The sequence below is a fragment of the Athene cunicularia genome, assembly GCF_003259725.1.
Source record: "Athene cunicularia isolate RWA chromosome 1 unlocalized genomic scaffold, athCun1 chr1_part2, whole genome shotgun sequence".
Classification (NCBI taxonomy): domain Eukaryota; kingdom Metazoa; phylum Chordata; class Aves; order Strigiformes; family Strigidae; genus Athene; species Athene cunicularia.
The window spans coordinates 52,877,146-52,901,597 of NW_020799092.1; the positions used below are offsets into that span (position 1 = coordinate 52,877,146).

The 24,452-nt window shown below is 35.0% G+C and overlaps 1 protein-coding gene across 4 annotated transcripts in view; it reads right to left on the minus strand.

Moving 5' to 3' along the window:
• Positions 1–24,452, minus strand: part of IMMP2L (inner mitochondrial membrane peptidase subunit 2) — a 479,540-nt gene that overhangs the window by 145,265 nt on the left and 309,823 nt on the right. For all 4 annotated transcript variants that reach the window (XM_026868046.1, XM_026868045.1, XM_026868047.1 and 1 more), the window contains one exon: positions 11,216–11,281. In XM_026868046.1, coding sequence (XP_026723847.1) covers positions 11,216–11,281 — 66 coding nt within the window. The remainder of the gene's footprint in view (positions 1–11,215; positions 11,282–24,452) is intronic.

Consider the following 24,452-nt stretch of genomic DNA (forward strand, 5'->3'; position numbering starts at 1 on the left):
TACATATACTATATTAGAAATATGACAAGACATGCTCCATAATATTCCTGAATAGACACACGGTACTGCTATTTGTAATTTTACATGCATTTCCACTATGTTGCATGTAGGCAATTTTGGGGGGGGTTTTGCACAGAAAGTTGCACTAGCAGTGGAACTCTAATTAATTTAGCCAATCACCAAGTCCATTAAGGTCACCTTTCCTTTTTAGGTACGTATCTATTTCTAATCTGTTCATTGATTTCGTCATCCATTATTCTAGTCTATCTCTTCTAGAGGTCCATCACTTATTAGACTCCCACCTCTACTAGTGGGGCACTATACTTTGGTTTTCAATTATACCAATCCTATCACAATCTTTTTCAGTATTTATCACTTGCTCCCCTTCGTGCTATAATAAATGATTAAATATTAACTTATTTTTGCTATATATACAAAACTGAAAACTAGTCATTTAGAAATGCTATCTGGGATATACCTGAGGTTCTAAAAATACATGACATACAGTTTATCATAATATATTTTTGGCTGCATATTAAAAAGCTAGTAGCATAATGGTCAGCGAGCAGAAATTATTTGTGCAATCACTGCCAACAGTAAAGCAGAAAATATTTTTGGCTCCCCTATGCACAGATGCTGGAGGCCCCACTTAATGACTTGTTACCCATTATACCCAAAATACACCACAGTTTCATCACACAATTTACTCCACAGAAGAAGAATGTCAACAGTAGTCAGTTCTATAATAATGAAAAAAGATAATAGTCATTTTCCCTCCTATTCTCATTTGAATCTCATAACCATTGGGGTGATCAATTTCAAAACCTTATTAGTTCTGCTACTGTGAACTGTTCAGGCTCTCATTTCAAGATCAGTTTGCAGTGCAAAACTATGGAGGCAATCTTTCTAAATGAACAATTTACAATTAATATTTCTGCCAACATATATCTGCAAGCTTTACATGATAGCAAACACAATAATTTCAAATTTTTCAAATTAAAATACGGGCAATTATTGTGTATGGCTGACAGTGTTAAAAATACTCACTGGCACTGAAAAACTTTGTCATCCTGTAAATCTAACAAAGAAAAGCAAGCAAATGGGAAACTATGTTATATTTCTAAATTAAGAAAAAAAAAAAAAAAAAAAAAAAAGTAAAGCATCATCAGTTCATTCTGTATAGAATTCTGTATTCATTATTCCACTCAATGGAAAAATATGAAATGTATAAAATCCATTATAAATCTTTGAAGAGGTGACTTTTTTTGTATTTGTTACATATGTTGCTATCCCCAAAAAATGTTTTCTTTACATATGCTCTTATCCCAAAAAATGTTTTAAACAGATTTTTTTTAGACTAAATTGGCCTATTTCCCTTAACATTAACAGAGCTAAGATGGTTCATAGCAGCTGAGACTCTGATCCTATGAGAGTACATTCAGATGATCACAAATGGCAATGTCAGTGCATTTTAAGAAGTTACTGTGCTTCAGCTGGAGTTGGTAAGCAGACATGTGGTCCCTGTCAGCTCATTGCAACACCAAGTACATGGTGTGCACTTAAACTGCCTTCAGCAGTTCCAAAAGGGAGTCCAGGTGAAAGCACTGGAAAGATGAGAATTTAGGAAGAACACTTTGGGAGGCAAACTATGGGGGTTTTTTTAAAAAAAAAACCACCAAACAACAGCGTTGAAAGTGGTACAACTGCTGTTGTTTCCCTACACATGATTGGAGATGGAAATTAATCTTCTTCATTAGACTGGAGTAGTACCATGCATGTGGTCAGCTTAAATGAATGGTATGAGGGAGCAGTATCTCCAGCTGTGGAGCATGGAAGGAAGAGGGGCGGGGCGGGGGGGGAAGAGAGAGAGAGAGAGAGAGAGAGAGAGAGAGAGAGTAAAGACAGAAGGGGAACGGAGAAGGCAATACCTTTTAAAAACTACCAACTTGGTTACTTGTAGTTATCTGACCATTATTTATTTGAAACGAAGTCTGCTTGTTTAATTCTTCCTTCAAAGGAGACAAAGGAATTCAGACAAAATAACAACAAAAAAAAGTCATTATTTGGTTCTCTGAAGCCAGGATAATAATGCAGATAATGAAGAACCCCATACTGAGTCTAGTTCACAAGACAGTTTTCTACTCAGTATTGGTAGGTTGATACAACACTTTCACTGTGTCACTGGTTGAGTTCAGCACCCTAAACATATTCAAGTAAGATAAAGGACTTTTGTACTGCTGTAAAATGAAATAACCGGTAAGATTTATTTACATTATTCAGAGTAGACTCTTCTGTTTCCTTCAATTTGCAAACATAAAAATATCCCTGATCCTAATACCGCTCAAGCTAATAAAAAATGTCCTTTCAATTTACAGAAGAAAGTGCATGAATTGCCAGGTTCTGAACCTTGTTTGCCTTCTAGTACACCTGAAAAAATCTGTTGCCGACAAATACATGAACTTATTGTTCATTTTCTGCGATGAGGAACACAGGGAATTGAGTTAATGGCTGTTCCACACACTTCTTATATGAGCATAAGCCTACAACAACATTTTTCATTCTGACTTCCTCTTCTATAAAATGGGTTTAATACTATTTCTTTCCTCCTACTGCCATCTTTGTTCTTATCATACTGAGCTTTTAATGCAATACATACAGATGAGCATCAGTTGAAATGGAGCTCAACTTCTATCCGGAAACTACTTAAGCAGACATCTAATCATTGCGAAGATTAAGTCCTAAATTTCTCAGAACAAGGACCATTTTTACTAAACACACCCTCTCTTCTGATGCCTGTCTGGATTTCAATGCCAAATTTGAGACCACCCGTGACATTTGTATCCATAGCTTACAAAGCAAAAAGGAAATAAATTGTGAAAATTAAAATACAATTAAACCATTTTATTTACTGTTGGATTTTTTAAAATGTTAATGCCTTTTAATCACTCGCTGTTCACTTTTTTAAAATCTTCATAAAGACAACCTATCGAGATGATTATACTTGTATGCATGTCTTTTCTAACCATCTGATGTCTTGGCAGCAAATCAACTTTCAGTAAAACGGAAATCACATGTGTTTCTTTAAAGAAAAATACCTAGAAAAGACATGTTATCCTAAACAAGATTAATACACTGCATTTTTTTAGGCTTCTAACAAAAATAACATTCCTCTAAATGTGATGCAACACGTTTGAAAATTATTATTTGATATCATAGAATCATAGGGTAGTTCAGGTTCGAAGGGCTCTCAGGAGGTCTCTAGTCCAAGCTCCTGCCCAAACCAGGGTTAGCTACAACATCAGGTGTGGTTTGGTTGAAGGCTTTATCCAGTAGGGTCTTGAACATCTCCAACAATGGAGACCACAGCTTCTTTAACTGCCCCACTACCTAAGCATCCTTATGGGGAAAATTCACCTTCTATCCAGTCTGAACCTCTCTTGTTTCAAGTTATGTCCGCTGCACTAATATGCCTGGTTCCAGCTTCTTGCTAACCTCCAAATAGGTACTAGGGGCTTGCTATTAGGTGACCCCAAAGCCATCTCTTCTCCAGGATGGACAAGTCCCATTTCCCCAGGCTCTCTTGACAGGTCAGGTGCTGCAGAACCTGACCAGCTTGAGGGCTTGAGGCCTTTGCTGAACTTGTTCCAGATTATCACTGTCTTTCCTTCCCAAAACTGGACACAGAAATCTATGTGTGGTCTATGACACAGTGGTATTATTCTTTTGCTGAAACAGCATTTGTGTGTATCACAGCCCTGTTCACAATGTTTGTGTTTAAAACCTATCAAAAGGCCTCAACATCCTGGAGAATAATTTTGTAGAATATAAAGACCCATTAGTGGCATTATCTATTCTTACATTGGTCTCAGTGTCCAGCACATGGAAGCCAATCAGAAGTAAACTGGTGACCATAACCCTGCTAGATATTTGCACTGCCAAGAACTTCACATTTCACCAATGGTGGGATAAAACAACAAATGTTACAGGCTCTCATGTGTTGGTGTAAGCGCAGCAAAACAGGCCATGATACTTCAGCAGTACTCTTCCAACTCCTCTCACAGATTTCTTAAAGCTTTCAATGCTAAAGTCAAAGTCCTTGATTGCCTCTTCTCTCTTAATTCTATAACATATATTAGCACAAGATAGAATGGTACTTCACACAGCTACAGATAATGCTGGCAATAAATGTCTCCAGATACACTTCCTGCATATACTGGAGTCCACTTCACAAAAAAACATGGGCTGCATAACTACAGGGATTTCTTAAAAGCCATGAGAAAGGTTACTCTAAGGTGCCTACAGAGCTTTTAAAAAACTTTCCCACTGTTTATTGCTCTGGTGGATTGAAATAGTCTTTGAACACTACTGAGACTCATTATGCACAGTTCACAGATATGCTATCTTAAAAGAGATGCTGCTTTTTGCATTTTAGATTGCTGCTTCTCAAAAAAAAAAAAAAAAAAAAAAAAGGAGGAAAAAAAGGAAGAAATAATAAAAAAAACCCCTTTTCTTCCTCCTGTAGATGCAGCTGTCATTTATGTCTTGGTTCAGATGCACACCAATCGAGAGTAGCTGAGTACATATTGCAATTGCATGCTCAATTTTTAGCACTTAATTTTTGGGTTTAGACTGAATAGTAACTCTATGGAAACTAGCGTTATTGATGGTCTCTCTTTTATTCTCTCTTAGTGTTGTCCAAATCAAACCTCTTTTTACTTCAGAGGTAATAGGATATGCTGTGTCTTTTTTCTATAAGCTAGCACTGCAAATTCTGTACAAGCTCAGAGAATCATATTATATTGTCTTTTTCCCTTTAATATTAAGAGTTCCAGAGGTCACACTGCATCTACATCGCAACTCAATTGCTTTCAGTGAATTTTGACAAATAAAACCAACTGAAATATAAGAGAAATGGTATTGATGACACACATGATCTTTTAGCAATCTTACTGCTGCTATTTGTATTCTCAAGAAAATATGTATTTAAAATGTTATGGATATTAAAAGAATAAATACCTTACTGCATGGAGAAATGAGTGGAAAAAAAAAAAAAAAGTTAAAAATCAGTCTAGAAAACTATAATTTTCTGCATTTTCATATTTTTGCCTTTCTGAAAAATTATTTTACCTTGTATTTTCTAAAAACAAAAGCACATGTATACTTTTTTTCCTGAAATTCAACTACTTTCTATTCTTATTCTTTCTGTCTCTTCATGCACCTTCTTCAAATATAAGGCAACCGAAATCTAATGCAAAGCAAAAACATTTCTCCTTATTTTATAATGAGTATGAAGAATGCCAAATTTTAGAAATCCAACTTTGCAGTCCTTCATTACTGGGCCTAAAGATCTATAGAACCTTACAAATTCATTATGGATATAGAAAGACTTCATCCCAGGTTTGTCAGATTGTTTTTATAGCTTAAAAATGCTGTACTAATATACTTTCCCATCATCTGCATTTACAGAAATGGAGTCCAGTCATGCAAGGACTCTGAGTACGAAATTGAGTCAAAATCAATGGTAACTCTATTTAGGAGACTTACAAGGATACAATCAATGCTGAAGAGTCATGACAGAGCAGTATAGCTGCAACCTAACAAAAGCTTTCATTGGCTTAAAAAAATCCCATCAGTACCTATAATAAGTAGTGCAAAATAAACTGCATAAATACTGCACAAATCCCATGAGATATACATTCTGCCCACATGCCCACAAAATAAAAAATATTTTGGAAAATGAAGAGTTTTTCATCTGAGTAGCTTGCTACTACATCCTTTAGATATGTAAAGTACAAAGACAGAACAATATGATGACTGCAATTAGTTAATCAGAAGGAAAGATGTTCCAAAATTTGTAATCTTGGAGGACAGAGTACAATCAGCTCTCAGTTCTGTCGATCCCACTAGCACTCTTGTCAGTGTGGATCCCCATACTCACGACCCAAAGTCCTATACTCACGACCCTAAGACAGATACAGTGGACTTTGAGGAAGAAGGGACCAGGATACAATAATAAACATAACCTGTGTATCATGATCCACTGCAATTCCTAGTCTTTTGATGTCTTTTACTGATAATATATTTTTCTATTCTAACTTTGAGTCACTGCAAGCAGTACCTTACCACATGGCCAGTAGCTCAGAATAGTTACCAGAGGTCTTTGTGTGTATGTCAGAGTGCAGAGGGCTGAAGAGGGAACAAGACTACTTAACTACAGCACTAGTGAACGTAAAATTAGTTCTGTGTGATTAAATGACAAAGGTCTGGGTGCAATTCCTGCCAAGTGGTTGCCCTGAAGATGTTACATAAAGACATTCTTGTGCCACAACACTGCCAAATTCTGAGATGTTCTCAAGGCCATTCTGGTTCCTAGAGGCAGGGAGTAATGTGGTATAATCTAACACAAATTGTTATCAAGTAGTAGCATCTGCATGAAGACAGCTGGTTTTTTGGACAACCATCCTTGGTCCAGTGAAAACAAATAGCAGTCACATCTATCTGATGAAAATGAGCTGGTTCAGTGAAGAAAAAAAGAAAAAAAAAAAACAAAAAAAACACAAAAAAAAACAGTAAGAAAAATTGCTGGTTGTCTTTTTCATATTGAAAGTATATTGGATGCCACCTACTCTCTGACAAATTAAAAGCAGCCATACACCTTCATGGAGTAAACAGTTTGTTTAAAGCTGAAAGGGTTCTCCAACCAGTGGACAGAATGACCAGATTTTGGTTATATTTTAAGGCACTATGGGATCTTTGTAGGAAGAAATGAAACAACCTGCATGAACTTGACAACAGGAGTACATGAAGTTATACTGTGATTGCTGCATTTAATAACTGCTGATGGGCTTTAGTTCTATTAATTCTCTACTCCTTTTTTGAACTCCTTTATATCTTTGTCCTTCCTAACATTTTGTGACAATAGTTTCTGCAATTTAATGATGGACTTTGTGATAAAAGTTGAAACGTTACTGAAGTTTGGTTTAGACCTACAGCCTAATAAAATAATGATCTATCTCTGCACTGTCATGCTTTGAGAAGCAAGGAGTATTTCCCTACTCACACCTTCAGAGCAGTTTTGCAAGATGCAATACTTAAATGCCACATCATTTTGCTAAACCATTCGGTCCTCAGAAAACTGACTCCTAAAGAACATCCCTGGACAACACTTTTAAAAATTACCCTGCCTAGGGGCTCAGAAATCATTCTCAAATCAAGTACAGTATTAAGAATTATATGAAAAAAACAGAATTGGCACACCAAGCTCCTGCAGACCTGTGCAACTGTGACAGAAAGAACAAATTGGTTCAGCAAGTTACTGAACAGACTTAATTTTAAATGTTACTAGTTCAATGCAATTTTAGTTAACTTCATAAACCTTAATTTATTTGTGTTACTGAAAACATACCATAACTCTTCTGTGATAGATTACTCTAGATTTTTGAATATCCAATAGTGCATGGAAGATAAACTAGTTTTAATAAGCTTAATTACAAGTTATTCAAAGTGTTTTAAAATACCAACATTAATTTTTTAAAAATTAGATTATATTGACTTTTAAAAGAAGGCCTTCTTTGGAAGAATTATAATTTAAACAGTTTTCAGGAACCATTGTAATGATTTCCTACTTAAAGTTAATTGTCCTGTGAATCGATGGAAGACAAAGCAACACCTGATCTATGGGAGCTACACTTTGCACTATTGTCTATATACAAGCTGACCTATAGATTCATTCTCAAGGGCTAAATGGTGATTTTTCTGTTTATTCTTTAAATTCACTTGAGGAGGAAGGTCTAATAGAGTGTCCAAGTTAAATTAGGTTATAGGTTTGTGGCATGCACTACACACATCCAGGGCTTATAAGACACTACCAAACTCACTTCATCTGGACTACCAACTAGACTGGAAACAAGAACAGAAAATTTAAATGCCAGAATTTTTCTTCAGTAAGTTTTTAGCATTTTTCGATTCCTCAAAGCATCTTTTAAAAGATAAAGTACTATATAGTCCACAATGTTTCTCTACCTGAAAAATACATAATGAAAGGTCAAAATGGACCTATTATAGATCTCTCACCTACATTCCTTTACAAAAACTGGAAGGCAGTCATTATTTTTGAAATGTCACAATTTTAATCTTATTTAATGCTTTTAGAAATGATGAAGTGAAAAACGGGATTTTTCTGCTGTGGAGTCAAAACACTTGAACTCAAGTCAAAATCTAATAAGCCTTTCTTATGGTACTAATGGTTCTGCCTATTTGATCTTTCATTACTTACAGTAATTAACAAATAGCAAAATGCTAACTTATTTCAATTTATAACATGAAAAAACACAGCATTCTTGTGACAAACTATCCCTAACCATGCACCAAATAGATTGAAGAAACATAATTCTTTCATCTATGAAAGCATAACTACAGACTCACAGACTATATTGTCTAGCACCTATCTCCCAGAGTACTAAAAGAAAATATTTTCCAACTCACAATTATTTGCAAACCTTCCTTCACAACAGAAGACTGGAAGATTCAGCACTGAAAGTGTGTATTAAGTAATTCTGTCACATGACACCAAGCAAATTTTGAAAAGCAACAGATAAACTTTGTACATTACATTGACCTTCCAGATAAAATGACCCACGCAACAGAGCTCTCTATATAATCACCACCTCTCTGCAAAACCATTGTACCCGCAAACAGCCCCCTAAGTGCTAGAAGCCCACCACATCTAACTGACGATTCCCAGTTTTCTGTACCCTGGAACTGAAACAACAGCTCTGAAGTGAGACTGGATGTTTTCTCAGCAAGAAGGAATTCTGACTGATCAGAGGAGCAGCAGAAGGCTTAAAGAAGTGGGATTTTTAGCATACAGGCATATATACTCCAAAGACTTGATATGAAGAGTGAGGACATTCAAACACTTCTCTAAGGTCAGTTGTGAATAACATTTCATGCATACCAAAAAAAGAGTCGGATCAATAGGGAAGAGTTCCATTTTAATACTTTCGGATACAATTTTGTACATGATCCATATTACTTTCGGTTTCATTCAGAGCATCATTTTATGTTGATCAGGAGTAATTAAATATATAAAAATATATAGACATAAAATCTTAAGATATTAAACCCAATTATTTCTGCTTTGTATTAAAGACTGTCTTCAGACATCAAATAGGAGTCAAAATATTATGTTTATGTTTTCTATACATGCTTTCAGTTACCAGTTGTCTGTTTCAGTCACAAATATGCTAGTCACATACCTTCTTGCAGTATCATTACAAAAATAACACATATTTTAGAAAACTCTTGCCAGCTTTGCTGTTTTATCGTATTATCTAAGCTTTTTCTTTACCCTAGTGCTATGAAAAGTGGCAAGTATTACTTACATTTCCTATACACACACAATTAAGAGACAATAATATGCAATAAAAACTCAACAAGTTACAATAGTCTAATAATTTATTCTTTTGCTAAAAACTAGTTTCTACAGTGAAAGCAAAAAGCTCTGGGACAATTTTTATGCATTCAAATAGAAAAATGCACATCTGAATTACTGAGATTAATATTTCTATCAATAAATTAATCTAGCTTGTTTTACCAAAGACAAATGAGGGTAATTGTACAGCCTTCTGTGTCCATGATTGATTCACTAACCATGCTCATCAGTATTCTGCACACACTCACAGCTATTATGCTCCACATCTTTGTCCATTTGTCCAACACCCACAGAAGTTAAAAGTTCAGTCTTAAAGCACTTGAATGTACAGCATAATTAATTTCCTACAGCTGGAATTTAAGTTATTAAATGTCTTTGTGTTATGAAAAAAAATACATTCAGTTTCAGAAATTCAGACAAATATGTTAATAATACAGAACTGTGAAAAGTAACACTTGAAGTTGCCTTATATTGCTATCTCTTTCTGACATTGCTGCAGACATGAATGAGGATTATTGAATCATGACTATCAGTCTTATTACTTATATAATTACAGCACTAGTATTGACTACATCAAGGAATAAGTACCTCCTTAAGGACATAGGTCTATAAAAGGCATTGCTCAGAAGCGCATGCTATTCTTATGTTTATAGTTCTATGAAGTGATAGCTAGTTTTTGCTGTAGATGCCCATAGTTTTTGGACATCAAATTATCGTTTTAGTGTTTGCTATTTCAGATATTTTGCTTCAACAGAAATGTCAGAATTTATTTTAATTTCTCAAACTGAGATGATTCAGAATTTTTCAGTAAAACAGAAATTATACCAACTCTAAGAGGGGAAAAAAAGACAAGACACAGACATATTCCATGGTGCCCAAAAACTCACCAGTGCTGCTATTAACTAGATCTCATTGAGACCACACTCAAATCCTTGATTTGAATTGCAGCTGCCAAGTACTTCTTAAGTATTCACTACACCAGAGCAAGAATCATTATCTAAATGAATAGATTTTCAGTCTGCCATATTGTCTGAGAGCTTCCAGGGTCATTCATATCTTAGTGTGGGAAACTAGGGATTTAACCTCCCAGCTCTATGCCAATTCTATTCTGTACCTGGGAAAAAGAAACCTTTTCAAAAAAGCATTTTCTTCAAAACAATACTGTTCCCACAAAAACTTTTGATTTACATCTACCAGTAATTTATTTCCACACAGCCCCAGTAGGAAGGTCTGTCAGAGTAAACCAAGTCTTGAAGTACTCCAGAGTCTACTCTTGTTACAGTTTCTTTTCTGACAGAATAATTTACTCCAAATAAGTTCCACCATCTTCCCTACGGATTCCTACACACTGCAGTGAATATGGCCATCTATGAGAGTTCCTTGTCTCAAAATAAAACAAATTTTAAAACAAACAACAATCCTAAAAATCCACTCTACTTTTATTTGCCAACAGCAGCTGGACTCTCAATGAAAAAGCGCAGCCCTATAGTCTTATTGGAAAAATGCTGTACAATTACAAATACCTGCCTTGACACGTGGCAGAGAAATTCTAAGAAACAAGCATTATTCGCACCAATGTACCTTTCATGAGAGAGTGAGCAGTTTTGTGTAGCATTCCTCCTCTCATTAAAAAGGAGAAAGGTACAATGCTGATGTCCTTGTTAAGAATAGATAGAAAGAAAATACTGGAAAGTTCTCGTTGTCTAGGATACTGATATAAAACCCACTGAAAAGCTGCACTACTCCTATAAAGACTCAGAGACTAAGGCTTAAAATACTTACTTGATAATGTCTCCTTCAAGAGCAATCACTCGTTTAATGATCTTCTGTTCAGGGTTTCTAGGAGACCTGAGACAGGGGATAAGGTTATACAATCAGTAATGTTCCCATTGTTTTAAGAAAATGAAAAGAAATTCCACAAAGAAATAGACACTATTAAAGTCATTAGGAAAGTCCATGTTCTCCTTGATACAGCATAAATCATGATGTTCCATGCTGAAGTGAAGCTACTGTAATCATTCTCATTGAAAACCACCATTGAAAAGCAGATGCTGACAAATGACCTGCTTACAAACACCACAACAACCAACATGCCTTTTATCATGAAAAATACACTCCATAACATTAAAAGAAGAATGTGCACTACCAATGAAGAGGGTACCTTTTCAAATAGATTAATGTATTTAAAACTTGAACCCTCCATCATATTGTCTTTAAACATCCATGTCATTCACTCACTTTGGAAAAAAAAAAAAAAAAAAGTCCCTATGTTAAATTAATATCTATCACTAATTTAGGCAAACCTTGCTTAGTGAATTAAGGAAGTTTAGAAAAGTTAAGATTTCTGAAATTTTCACCTTTATCTAAAGCTTTTTAATGCAATACTATGTTTTCACTTCAAGTTATTTTCCTATAAGCATGACAAAAGGCAGTTGCAGTTCACTCTCAGTTCCAAAAGTTAAAAAGAAAAATGGTTTCAGACATTCAACTTTTTTAGTATGAAGCCAAAAAAGTATTCCAAACATTTTAAAAGTGGTTTGGGTTTTTGCGTGTGTGTCAATATATTTGAAATATATTTCTCTTTCAATGCAATGAAACAAAATTCAAGAAGTATGATTCTGAACTTCAAAATATCAAATAGTTTCACTTTACAAAGTCTGAAAACCCTATTTTCACAAAGCGGTGTGGAACAGTGCACATGAATAAAGACCATACTTCAGTTCCCTAGTCATCACTGGAATTTTCAAATCATTCTATCATTTACAGTAATATTTTATTTAGGATTAATTTTACCTGAAGTGTCGTATATTCCAGTTCTGTCTCGTATTTCATGTTCTTTATCTGAAGCTGAGAATATACATTTTTTTTCAGTATTCTACATGTCAGTCCTGAGAGGAATTAATCAAGTTTTAGATGCTCATATGATTTAAATGTATGATGTACTATAGAATCATACTGTCCAACCTGTCCAACCTGGCCTTAAACACTTCCTGGGAGGGGGAATCCACAGCATTTTCTGATGCTGATCCCTAGCAGGCTTCAAAGTACACTTATTCAAGCAGTGACCACCTCTTATTCTCAATCAGAGCACAGTCCAAGAACACCACATCTTTATTATTACAAGCTGTAATAATGTACAATAAATTGTAAGTATTTGCAAAAATTACTGTAAATTGATTTAATTTTTAATTCATTTAGGCTCAGATTGCAGTATATTCATGTAAAATTTAAGTAATGGAAATAATACATAATGTATGTGATGAACTGTGCATTTCTTAAAGACTGAATGAAAACAAACTTTAAGTTTGCCTTTTCAAAATTCTGTTCTGGTTTAACACCTTACTTTCAAAGGTTCTTTGAAATTCCATATGTAAGTCCTTTCACTTGATTAGTATGTATATATTGTAATGTCATTACTGACCTCTCCCTTATTTTGCTGTCCTTGTGCAAAAAATTGTAATAATAAACATCACTCTAAATATATGAGCATTTGTTCTAAGAGTTGTTACTTTTCTGCCAGTAATGACATATTTAACCAAAACTCATAATTTATGCGAAAGACTTCAAATAATTCCTTGTAAATAGTTATTATAAATCAAAAATATTTTTAATATTTGAAGAATAGTTTAAAAATAATCCTTATACTAACATTTTTATTATAATTCATGAAAATTGCAAAGGACTGGTAAGAGAGGGAGCAGCAAGCTCAAAGCAGCCAATAACATGGGCACTTTTAGACCAAGGATTTTCAATAGGCAAGCAGAATGTTCTGTTCAAGAGCCACAGTGATTGAACAGTAGGTAAGAGACACTAGTTCTGAAGTGATGGATATTGATGCCTTCCTGAAAGGCGTTTAGTGTAACACTGAAATTTCATTGATTATGAAAATCACAAAAACATGCAGATACAGGCAATTTCTATCTTTGAAATTTTGCAGCAGGTATAAAACAAATTAAACAATGAAGGAGAAAAAAAAAAAAAAATCCCCAAATATTGTAACAGGTAATTGTTTTGTACTTCTGTCACTGATATCTGGGTGAAGTAACAAGCAATAATCTTTGAAATGGGAGTCATTCAAAACAGAATGAAACAGAAACTGATGATTCACCTGTTTGCACCTCTCCTAAATTATACTGCATTTTTTCATTCACCTTATATAAAAGGTCATATTCAGGCATGTTCCTTTCAAATGATATTGTGTGGGAAGAGATGAGATCTCTTACAGACAATTAATATATTTTATCTCCCAAAGATGACATTCAGAAGATATAAATATCATTAATACAAATTAAAATGAATAACAATCATCTGCACATTTACCAGCCAGATCCATACCTGATGATTCACAGTGCAGTCACTATTTCTTAAGCATTTTCTAAATTAACCTCTCAAAAAGTTAAACTTACTTTTTCTTCTGTAAAAATATTTCTTCATCTACATATAACCACTTTTGACTAGGCATGATTTAGGGACAGCAGTGCAAGTAAAAACAGTCAGAATGACTATGAAAATCTCAAGCACATTACAAATATTAATGCACAAGTAGCAATTCACAGCACATTAGGAATGCACTAGGAAAAACATCTCTGGAAAATAAATCCACTGCTTAAATTGAATTTTTATTTTATTTAATTGAATTTTTATTCAATTCAATTGTATTGAATTTTACTGCACTCATAGTCACTTTTCCTTCTTCCACGAAGAAAAGTGGAAAACAGGCAAGTCTAGCAGTGTGTACTTCAAGCCATCAAGTTTGAGGATAACTAATTATTACCAAGTTCTCTTTAAAGAGCAGTATTCCTTGCTTAAGCACCTCCGGAGAATGATCACTGCATAATATAAAAAGAGAGCAATGGCCTGCATAGCATCCAAGAATGATAACTATTTTTTATTTTATCTGTCAAAACAACTATTTAAACTTCACCTACAGATCACCTGATGGCTGTCTGCAAATAACAGAACAAATGAGCAACATCCTCTCTGTCTGAAATACCTTCTGATAATGGGACAATTCACTCTGCCTTAGCAACAATTTTTAACTTGTTCCAAACTTTATGCACAGTGAAATGAAGAAATCCCAGCCTCATGCACAAAGACATGAATCATGCCATCAAAACCCAGATTCAGAGTTTTAAGACAAACAATTTACAAGGGAAACTTAGACATATGGTATGTACTTTTTTTGTGGGATTCCAGATGCAGTCTTAGCAACTCAGCATAAGCAACCTGCCACAAATAGCTTCCGGTAATCGTAGCTCCTTCTCCTAAACCTATGTTTGCCTTATTCTGCATTGAATTTCAGCTTCTAGTCCTCATCTACACCCAGCTTTCATTAAAAACTAATGAGAAATTTCATCACAGTAAAAAAATAAAAACAAATGCCCGTATCATCAGGACATCATTAACTTTGGTTTAAAGCCTGTCACATTTGGTCATTTTTTTTTCAAGAGGAATTGAGAGAGAATGGTTAAGCAGAAGTGAAGGTAGATCACCCCAGTGATCAGGGCAGATTCAAATTCCTTATTCACCCATTGCAAGTGCTTCAAGATAAAACAGTCTAACCTCCAGACTATGTATTATTCTGGGGCAAGTCTCCCTCTATCTATTCAATTGATACTGCTGCAAAAAAAGGACATAATACATAGGAATCCCCCCTCTCCCTACACACGTATTTAGTTCTAAAGTTGAAAGATATGCTGTAACAGAGGCTCTCACATAAACAAGCAGCCACCAAAAATTAAAAATTTATTGTCAACACAGTTAACTAGCCTTCCACAAATTACAGGTTTAAATGTCTGTGAGAGGAGAACAGAACAACTCCCTAGGGTTTAAGGACAACCCAAACCCCTTTATCGCTCACCTGGCAAGTGAGGGCTCTCAACCTCGCGGACCTGCTCAGGGCACGTCCCGACCCAAGGTCCCTCAAAGAGTTTCCTTGGGCCGTGTCCTGACCCAAGGGGAGAGTCCTCGCCCGCAGCTGCTGCTCCAGGGGACGAGCTCCCAATGGCTCCCAGGGGACTCCACTGATCCCCAGGCCCAGTCTGACCTGTAGTCAGTGGCGGCTCCCGTTGGCCAAAGGCCCCAGTTACCACGAGGCCCTGAGAGCAAAGGCAGCCCCAGCTGCTACACTTCAGCAGCCAAGAAGCCCTATTTTCATTGGGTAGGTGCACCTGCCACATATGCTGTAGCAGAACAGCTATAAAGAGATCGAATTCCTTTTAAAAAAAAAAAAAAAAATAAAAAAAGCTTTTTAGAGCTGAAGACACTGCATATGGTCATGGTTAGGATGAAGTCTGGTCAGATGGCTTCATCTGGGTTTTATCAGTGATGCATCTCCAAAACCACAGTCTGAAATAAACTAATAATTGACAAGTTCATAAGAAGAGATAGTATCCTGAGGAAGGACAGAATAAAAGCTGAATGTCTATTAAAAGTGACATTAAATTCTATTTCAGGCAAGCACTGGCAACCTTTCTTACTTATTACCTCGATATCTCCTCTCCAATAAAAATAAAACATTTATTTATGTTTTTAATTATATGCTCCTACAGAAAGCATACATATATACATACACACACATAAATTTATACAAGTATCCATTCTTCTACATTCAACCCTGTACTGAACAGTTCGGGATTGCAGTACTACAAAACATGTTTGCCGGGAACGACAGGAGGAATGATACAGCCAGCAGGAAACCCAGTATTTAGCTAGTGATTGTCAGATAAAAATGCTGAGAATTCTTAGAAGGTTTTCTTCTTTCCTGACGGAACAACTGAGTACTTCAGTCACAAAATTGCTCCTAAGCTTTCTGCTTTCCAACATTTGGACTATTTATTTCCTCTAGTGGATATTGCCTAGCACAGTTTTAAATAATTGCTCCATGAGCTAATTAATATTTGATCAATCATGAAATTTGAGTAACCTTTCCACTTTTTGTATGTGTTATTTGACCCTTCTTTTATTCTTTGAGTTGTTTAACTACATTCCTCTCAAGAGTGCCCACAGCAAATCATGCGTAAGAGCTTGAAACTGAAGTTTCTACATGCTTTTTGAGAGAGAGAGAGAGAGAGAGAGAGAGAGATAGCAAGAGAGCTTTTTAGGCTATATCCTGAGATCCCAGCAAGATAAGTGATGGAAGACAGCTGATTCATTTCTACTCCCCAAAGGGATATGTTAATATATATCCCCAAATGCTATGAGATATCATTCCCTGCTGAGCATGCAGTCTCTGTAATAAATAAAAAAGTAACCTCCTAATCCTGGATAAAGATCAAGCACAATTTTTGATGCTCAGACACACAGCAAACACACAAAAATCAATTAATTTCAAAAGATATTAGCGCATAGCTATCACAAAAAGAATAAATAAATTATATTTGGGTAACAGTAAAGACCAACTAGATGCTACAACAGACGATAATATTTTTTTTCCCTTGAATGAGCACTCAGATTTTCTGGATGCATGCATTAGAAAAAGGAGATAAGACCTTATACAGTGAACTTGTAATGAAAAAGCACCTAATATATTTCAGATAGATAGCTTGAATTAGATACTTTGATGATCTACACACGTTTAATGTTACCCATCCATTATCCTAGTCAACCTGCATGGGTTTTGTGATTACTTTTGAAAATTATTGGAATTTTGATACTAACTGAGCACTTTTTAGAATAGGACAAATAATGGGTATTTATTAAAAAGTTGCAGTAAAAAGTGTCTGAAGTTTTCACTGTTTATATGTATGTATCTATGTATATGCGTATATATGGATATTACTGTTAGCACATGGCTTCACTTTTTATGAGATTGTTGCAAGATGTTTAGGCACCATCTTGAAATTTGCCTTCAGATTATTCTCAGTTTACTTCAGGCTGAGATGTACGTGACAGATCATCATTACATGGAGGCAACTGAAACAATGAATATGCAACAATGGAGGCAACATAAACATATGCTATAGCATAAACAGACTGAAATAATGAAGGCCACCCTCTTCAGAAACATTATTTCTGATTTTATTTGTTAATGCCAGATACTGTGAAGGATTTAACTCCATAAAACAGGATAATGGGGAGCTTTTGAGATCTCAGTCTAACGCTGTGATCGAAAGCCATTCACTCAGTGACCTCTTCATTTCACAAAACCAATTCCTGTCTGATCAAAAATTCCAGCGTTGTTGTGGTTTACACTTCTGGGAATCCCCAGAATTGCTGCAGGATGAAAAATCAGCTGTTTGTCTCAAGCCTTTTGGGGATCCAGAAAATATCTAGAGCAGTAACTAAAATGTAGATAGAGCCCAGAATAAACGGCATTAATATACGTACAGAACCAGAAAACTCAAAGCACAGTTTTAGTGGTTTTACTTTTAAAACATGCTTGGAGAAAGAGGAAATAGAGAGGTAGTGGAGCTCTCTCATCCTTATTTTCTGGTCTTGCTTAGAAAGATAAATAGAGAGTTTTACATGGCTGCATCATACACTAGATAAAAATGATGACCCTCAAAAAAAGTTTTGAGCCCTGGGTCTATGATGAAGGAGCTTCCTGTTGCCACCATAGTAGTTGATGCTCAAACTCTGTACAGTAGGAACTATGTAGCAATATCCATTCTTTCATTCCTCCCAGTACTGCAGCTATGATAAGAGATCCAACGTAGCCAAGTCTAAACGTTGTAGAAGAATGTACATTTACTTCTTATGTAATTCTTATAAATTCTTATAAATATATGCACATATCTCCTAAACCAAATCATTTTTAATTCATTTATTTCACTTTCTTCCCAGTCCATAAATTTTATCTAAATTCCATACTTCTTTATGCAGATAATGAATCTCATAATTAACACAATATTTAACTAATTACATCACAGGTTCTGAGACAATTTTATGTTGTGGAAAATAATATGCAATGTAATAGTGAAGTAAAAGAAACCCCACATTTATTTTATTCTTTTTTTATGTCATATTTCTTGTTGTCAATTCCTATTATATGGAATTGCTGCACTAAATGCATCCAGTAACCAGGTCCAATAAGAACCCATGAGTACATGAAAGATAATCGCAACTGGAAAAAGTGATGGACCACCAAAATAACAGAAATGTAACAGCAGTGGCTAAGGAAATTGGGTTTGTGAAGATCAGAGATGAGACAAAGGGTTTAATTGCTATTGTCATCTATCTAACTGGTGTTTAGGAATTCAGACTTTTTGAAGAGGTGCACAGCAGAAGGAGGTAAGGGAACAACATGAGTTGCAGAAAGGGAAATTCCAGTTGAATACTAGAAAAATTTTCACACTGCGTAAGTTTAAGCAGTGGTGCAGACTGCCCAAATTGGCTGGGAATCACAGAGTTACGCAGAGCTCAACTGGACAAGGCTCTGAGCAGCCTGACCCAAGTTCAGAGTTGAACCTGCCTTAAGTGGTTGGTAAGACTAGAGATGCCTTAGGACATAAATAATTTTTCATTTCTAACTATGTACAGCCTTTAGTCTTATTCAAATATATGAAGAATCATGATGTTGATACCTTAAAAAACAACATATTTTGTCTGGGATGAAGGCTCTGATGCCAGAAGAGATCGAACTGATCACCTTAATTAACTGCTGTAGACCACAGATTTTTATATTTTTTTCTTTTCTGTCTTTTTGGATAGTACTTAATTCTATTATAAAGCATTTTCAGAGCAGGTTATGATATCAATACTCAAACATACTGTGTGACAATGAAACTGACATCCAGAGAAATTACTCCAAATTTTAATTATCATTGTTATTAGGAAATTGCATCTGCATTCAAAATTGAATTTATCCAATTTCAATTTCATGCTTTCTTCTTCAAGGCAGAGAAATCATCAACATCTTATTTCTTCTTCACACAGAAGGATTTAGGCACAAGAATTCATCTTAAATTTCTCTTGGATTCATCAGGCTAGAACTCCTTAAACTTAGCATGCAGTTAGTTTTCCAGTTCCAGGACCACTTTTGTGACCACACTTCAAATTTCCTCTAACACTTCCATTCTCTTCTTGGCACTCAGACATGAGAATCTAGTATTATTCAGCTTTGATTAATTCTATACTTAATAATAAATAGATTAACCTGTTTTTATTATGCTGGTTCAATGCAAAATCTTCCTATTTCTAAATATTCCATCTATTTTTCTATATTCAGGGAAAAAAACTCATCCTTTTCACCCTAGTAGCTGATGTCGAAAGGATACAAAAAGTGACATCTAAGCCCTTCTCTGAGTACACTGTTTGCTAAAACAGTTAACCAGTAAAGTTTTGATTACTACTTGCGCTTCACATTCTGTAAAGTATGTTTTTGGACAGTAAGCATGTGACTCAGGTCACACTGTAATGATATAGCCACCTTATTATTTACTGCCTTGTCTATCTCTGTATGGTTTGCAAGTTAGCCAATGATTATGAAAACATTGACAAAACCAGTACCTAGCTTTGGATCACAGAGCAATCTGCTGGAAATATTACCATTCGCAGATGTCTCTCCAACCATATCTACATCTTCACAGTTGAACTGAGCCTGTTTATAATCCATCTAATGTGGCCCACATTAATGCTATAAAAGGCAAGTTGCTAGATCAGGATATTATGTGGTAGTAAAAGAATTCTTGAAGAACCCAAATATATGGCCTTTATCAAAATTATATTTATCTAGTTGTTCTGTAATTTTATTGACAAACATACCAGGTTTGCCTGACAAAACCTATATCTGAATTGATTGACCTTTAACCATATTTTAGCTTTTACTGACTGAGAAATAAACCACTTGATCATTTTGCCCAGATAAGATGGTTCTAAGGCCCTTCTCTTTCTTTTAAATACTGGAAATGTATTGCAACTCTTGAAGTCATTTGCACTTCTTTGTCTTTCTTCCCCCTCAACTTTTAAAGAGGCATTTTCCAAATGGTATTCCACACTACGAAAGCTGAATCCATGCTCATCAGTAGCAATGTTTAAATCAGCTTTGACCTTAAATGGTGTTATAACTTTAAAGAAAGTGAAATAGATTAAAAATTTTTAAAACAGAAATATTATGCAGAAATTCTACATAATTATGACAATGTTAGCGGATAATAAGAGCAACAGAAAACATTCTGCAACTGATTCTGGATTCTCTCTGGGCTATATTTGGGGAAGCAGCCCCCAGTCCTAATAAATACTGGTTTAGTGAACCATTTTGAATATTCACCATTTTTCATCCATAATTCACAAAAGAAATACTTCAAGACAGCAGTTGCACCAACTGGTTAGGCATAAGTTCCAGTGATGCCTGATTTGCTCAGCAGCTCCAGTGGAAGATATGCACAAAGATATAATTAAAAATATGAGGAAAAAACGTACTTCTAATAACATCCTGTAATACTTAATTTAACTTCACATTACATCAGCATTTCTTAGTCAAACCCCTGTTAAAAAGCAAGATCACTCACTGCCAAAAAACTATGTTGTTTTTACTGAAAGTAGTGTTTTATAACAACTACAGATTGCAAGCACACACTGTTGGAAAGAGTATTTTATTTTTATTAAATTTTAAACTGTTTGCACATAACATAAAACCTCAAAATACTATAGTAACTCAGAAGCATAGCTACTATTCTGAAGTAAAAATCATTTAATTGGTTCTTAGCCTTCCAATCTAACCACTTTGAGGTTAAAGGACTCAGAGGCTTGTAATGCAGACTGTGTAATCACTAGTTATGTGAACTTGACCTTCTTCCTGTTAACAGAGAGACTCAACTAATTACTTGCTGTTTTCACTGGCCATTTCACCTTATCTTCACCTTTTCCAAAAGGGCTGAAAAACTCTATGCCTTAACCTTTTAATGCATACATTGCAATATTTATCTACCAAATAGGAAGCTAGCATGATCTAAGAATGAGAATATCTGGGCTTCTTAAGTCCACATGCTTAAGTCAACAGTAGTAATATATTCACTGTTTCATTAACCATTATGCTGTTGTGTAGGAACCATATTTCGTCTTTACTACAGCTGCCTAAATATTCTGCTCTGTAGTGGAAGTAAAATATGACTTACTTCTGTTGTAACAGACAACAGAGGGAAAGGCACAAAAACCTGCAAAATGCAATCAAATACTTGAAAACCATTCTCAGGTTGTCATATGGGATAGTAGATAGAAATGATCTCTTTAATCTATACATAATCTAGTAGTATAATTCTTAAAATTCTGTTTATTTTTAAAGAATCTTACATGGTGCAAGATGCAAGATGCAAGATCTTTTCTGATTCTGGGGCTAGACCTGTGTTCAGCCATAACTCTTCTAAGCATACAAAATAATCAGTTGCTGTCTTAAGATGCTAATTGTGACTGCACACTCCACACTGTGCAGAAATTTTCAATCATTATTCCTTTCTGGTGGAGTTCCAGAAAACTTTTCCAGCTACATAACACCACCACAATTATTGAAAAAAGTATTGGATGCATATCTAGATGTTAAAAATAGCAGTGACTTAGAAATCAAAATATTACCTCAAAAGAAATCTAGACTTTAAAAATCCTGGTTCTCACATTGTCTCTACTAGAGACCAAGTTTAGCATCTCAGATAGGATTAACACAATATTTAGAGAACAGAAGCATTATTCTGAGAAATTTGAAGTTTTTGTCTATCTGTGAAATCACTATTAAACTCCATAAACATGTTGCTTTTTAAATTTTTCTAAATGCTACTTCAAGCACCTGTTGAGAAAATCTCCTTTTTGATATTTCCAAGTACCTTGATACTTTCTCAAATTTAAACCTCTACTACAGTCAAGAAACTAAGCCTTCCAGACAAGTTAAATTTGTTATAGTCAGTGCAGAGAAAGTGGGATTAATCACCTTTTGCAGGAGAACCTCTCTCCTTGTTGACTACAAAGGAAGCCAGACACCATCTTAGTCTAGCCATCTTAATATTAAATGATTAAAGACAAACTGCTTAATTGTTGGGGGTTTTTTTAAATCTACTTTATAATTTTATGTAGAGATTTTTTTTAAATAACACCAGAAAGCAAGTAAAGTACTAATGGTGAGGTAAAGGGAAGAGTGAAGAGTAATAACAATATAATGTGTACTTTAAAATAGTTGTAATACACTTTTTTGGTTAAAAATCTTTCAACAATAGAGACATTATGTCAATGCAAACTCACAGAAAAAGAAACAAACAAATCAACCAACAATTTAAAAGATCTCTACAGAGTCCGGTAGAACTCTTGTCTTCAGAATTATTTGTAATTATTTTTGCAAAATAGTGCTGCATGCAATATAAACACTTTTTCAGTACTTATGACATAGAAAATAAAAATCTATTATTTTACCACTAACAAAATATAAAGACAGAAGCTTAACTAAGAAACAATTTTGCATCTCTATCCATGGCTATTAAAAGTTGTCCATAGGACATAATCATAAAGACATCTATGTGCTCAGCAAGCACACAAATAAATAAATTATTCCCAGATTGTATAACATTAAGTTCACTGGAACTTGTACACAATTATATGATAAAATAACATTTCAGAAATAGAGAGTGATGTAATGGATAACTTATTTATGTAGTTGAAAGCTTAATATTTGTTGTAATAGAATACAGAAAAAAAAAAAAGAGAGAGAATTAACATTATCAAAATGAAAAATAGGAAAGATACCTATATATTTTAAACCAACAGTTACAAAATGCCATTTGCAAAACTTTAAAAATCTAATTAAAAAAAAAAAAGAAAAAAGTACAGTAATAAAACATTTGAACGCAGCTAAAAAAATCTCATAGTGAACAGACACCAACCCAAGGTTTGGGGTTTTTTCTCCCTATTTTTGCTTTTAGCTTACATGGTATTTGGAGAAAAATGCCCACAATTAACTGCAGGTGTCCACCCTGCAGATGAAGCCAGGCTGAATTAACCACAGATTGGCTACTGTGAGAGAAATCCTTGTTATAATAGGAGTTATGACCTGCTTATGAGGATTTGGCAAAGAGCAGCAATGGGAAATTTAATAGGGGGGATTTTTCCACAGGATATTCTTTCTCAAAACTCGATTTTCTATGTCAGCAGGTCATCAAGCATTGTGCTCCATTTGATATTAATTGCATTATCCTCTACTTGTCTGCTTTCACAGAGAGCAGAAGGGAACCTGAATAATAGCTGAGGATATTGCCCTAAGAGACTTTAATCACTTGAGCAGGCATGAAAGAATTTTGAGGAGTTTGTCAAGAATAAAAGTGTCCCATGTTGGTTTTGTGCCATGAGATTTTTAGGATTCTGAGCTGCAAGACACTTGCTCTCTCGTATGATGACAAATATTTTTATTTTAAAAATTAAATAGGGAAGATGAAATAAACCAGAAGTGTCACCAACAGTGAACAGCACAGATGAGTAAAACACCTATACGTACAAATGATTCTTGCCTTCACACAAAGCAGTTTAGAAGCTTTTTAGATAGTGCTCCCCTTCTCTGTGAAAGCCCATCTGCTATCCCTCTCTTCCCAACTGTACACATGGCCTCAGGGTTTGGTCTGCACAGCTGCTTCCCAGCTCTTCCCATGCTACAGTCCGCTCTGGTTATTCCACCCAAAATGAAATCTTCAGCCTCAGGCAGCAGCAAAACCAGCCCTAGCCCCATCCAGCCTACGTAGCCCTGTTTCCCTGTCACCTTTTTCTCCAAGTAAATGATATGCTGCTCAGAATATTGCTAGAAAAGGGAGATACTGGCAGAAGAGGCAAGAAGGCAGGGGAAAGGGATTTCAGATACTTTATAGACACTTTTTACACACTTTGAGGATATATTCCTCACTCTCCTCCTTCTGTCCATGAGGAAAAAGTTCAAACATTTCATTTATCATTTTTGTATCTTTGTTTTTTTCAGAGTTGATCCATGTTAGAACAAAGTGAAACAAAATGTTTGTGCCGGTCTTATGTTTCTTTTTACACATCAATGCATTGCTTCATTTTTAAAATGCATTTTGTTGTTGGTTTTGGGTTGGGTTTGTTTTTTTTTTTTTCT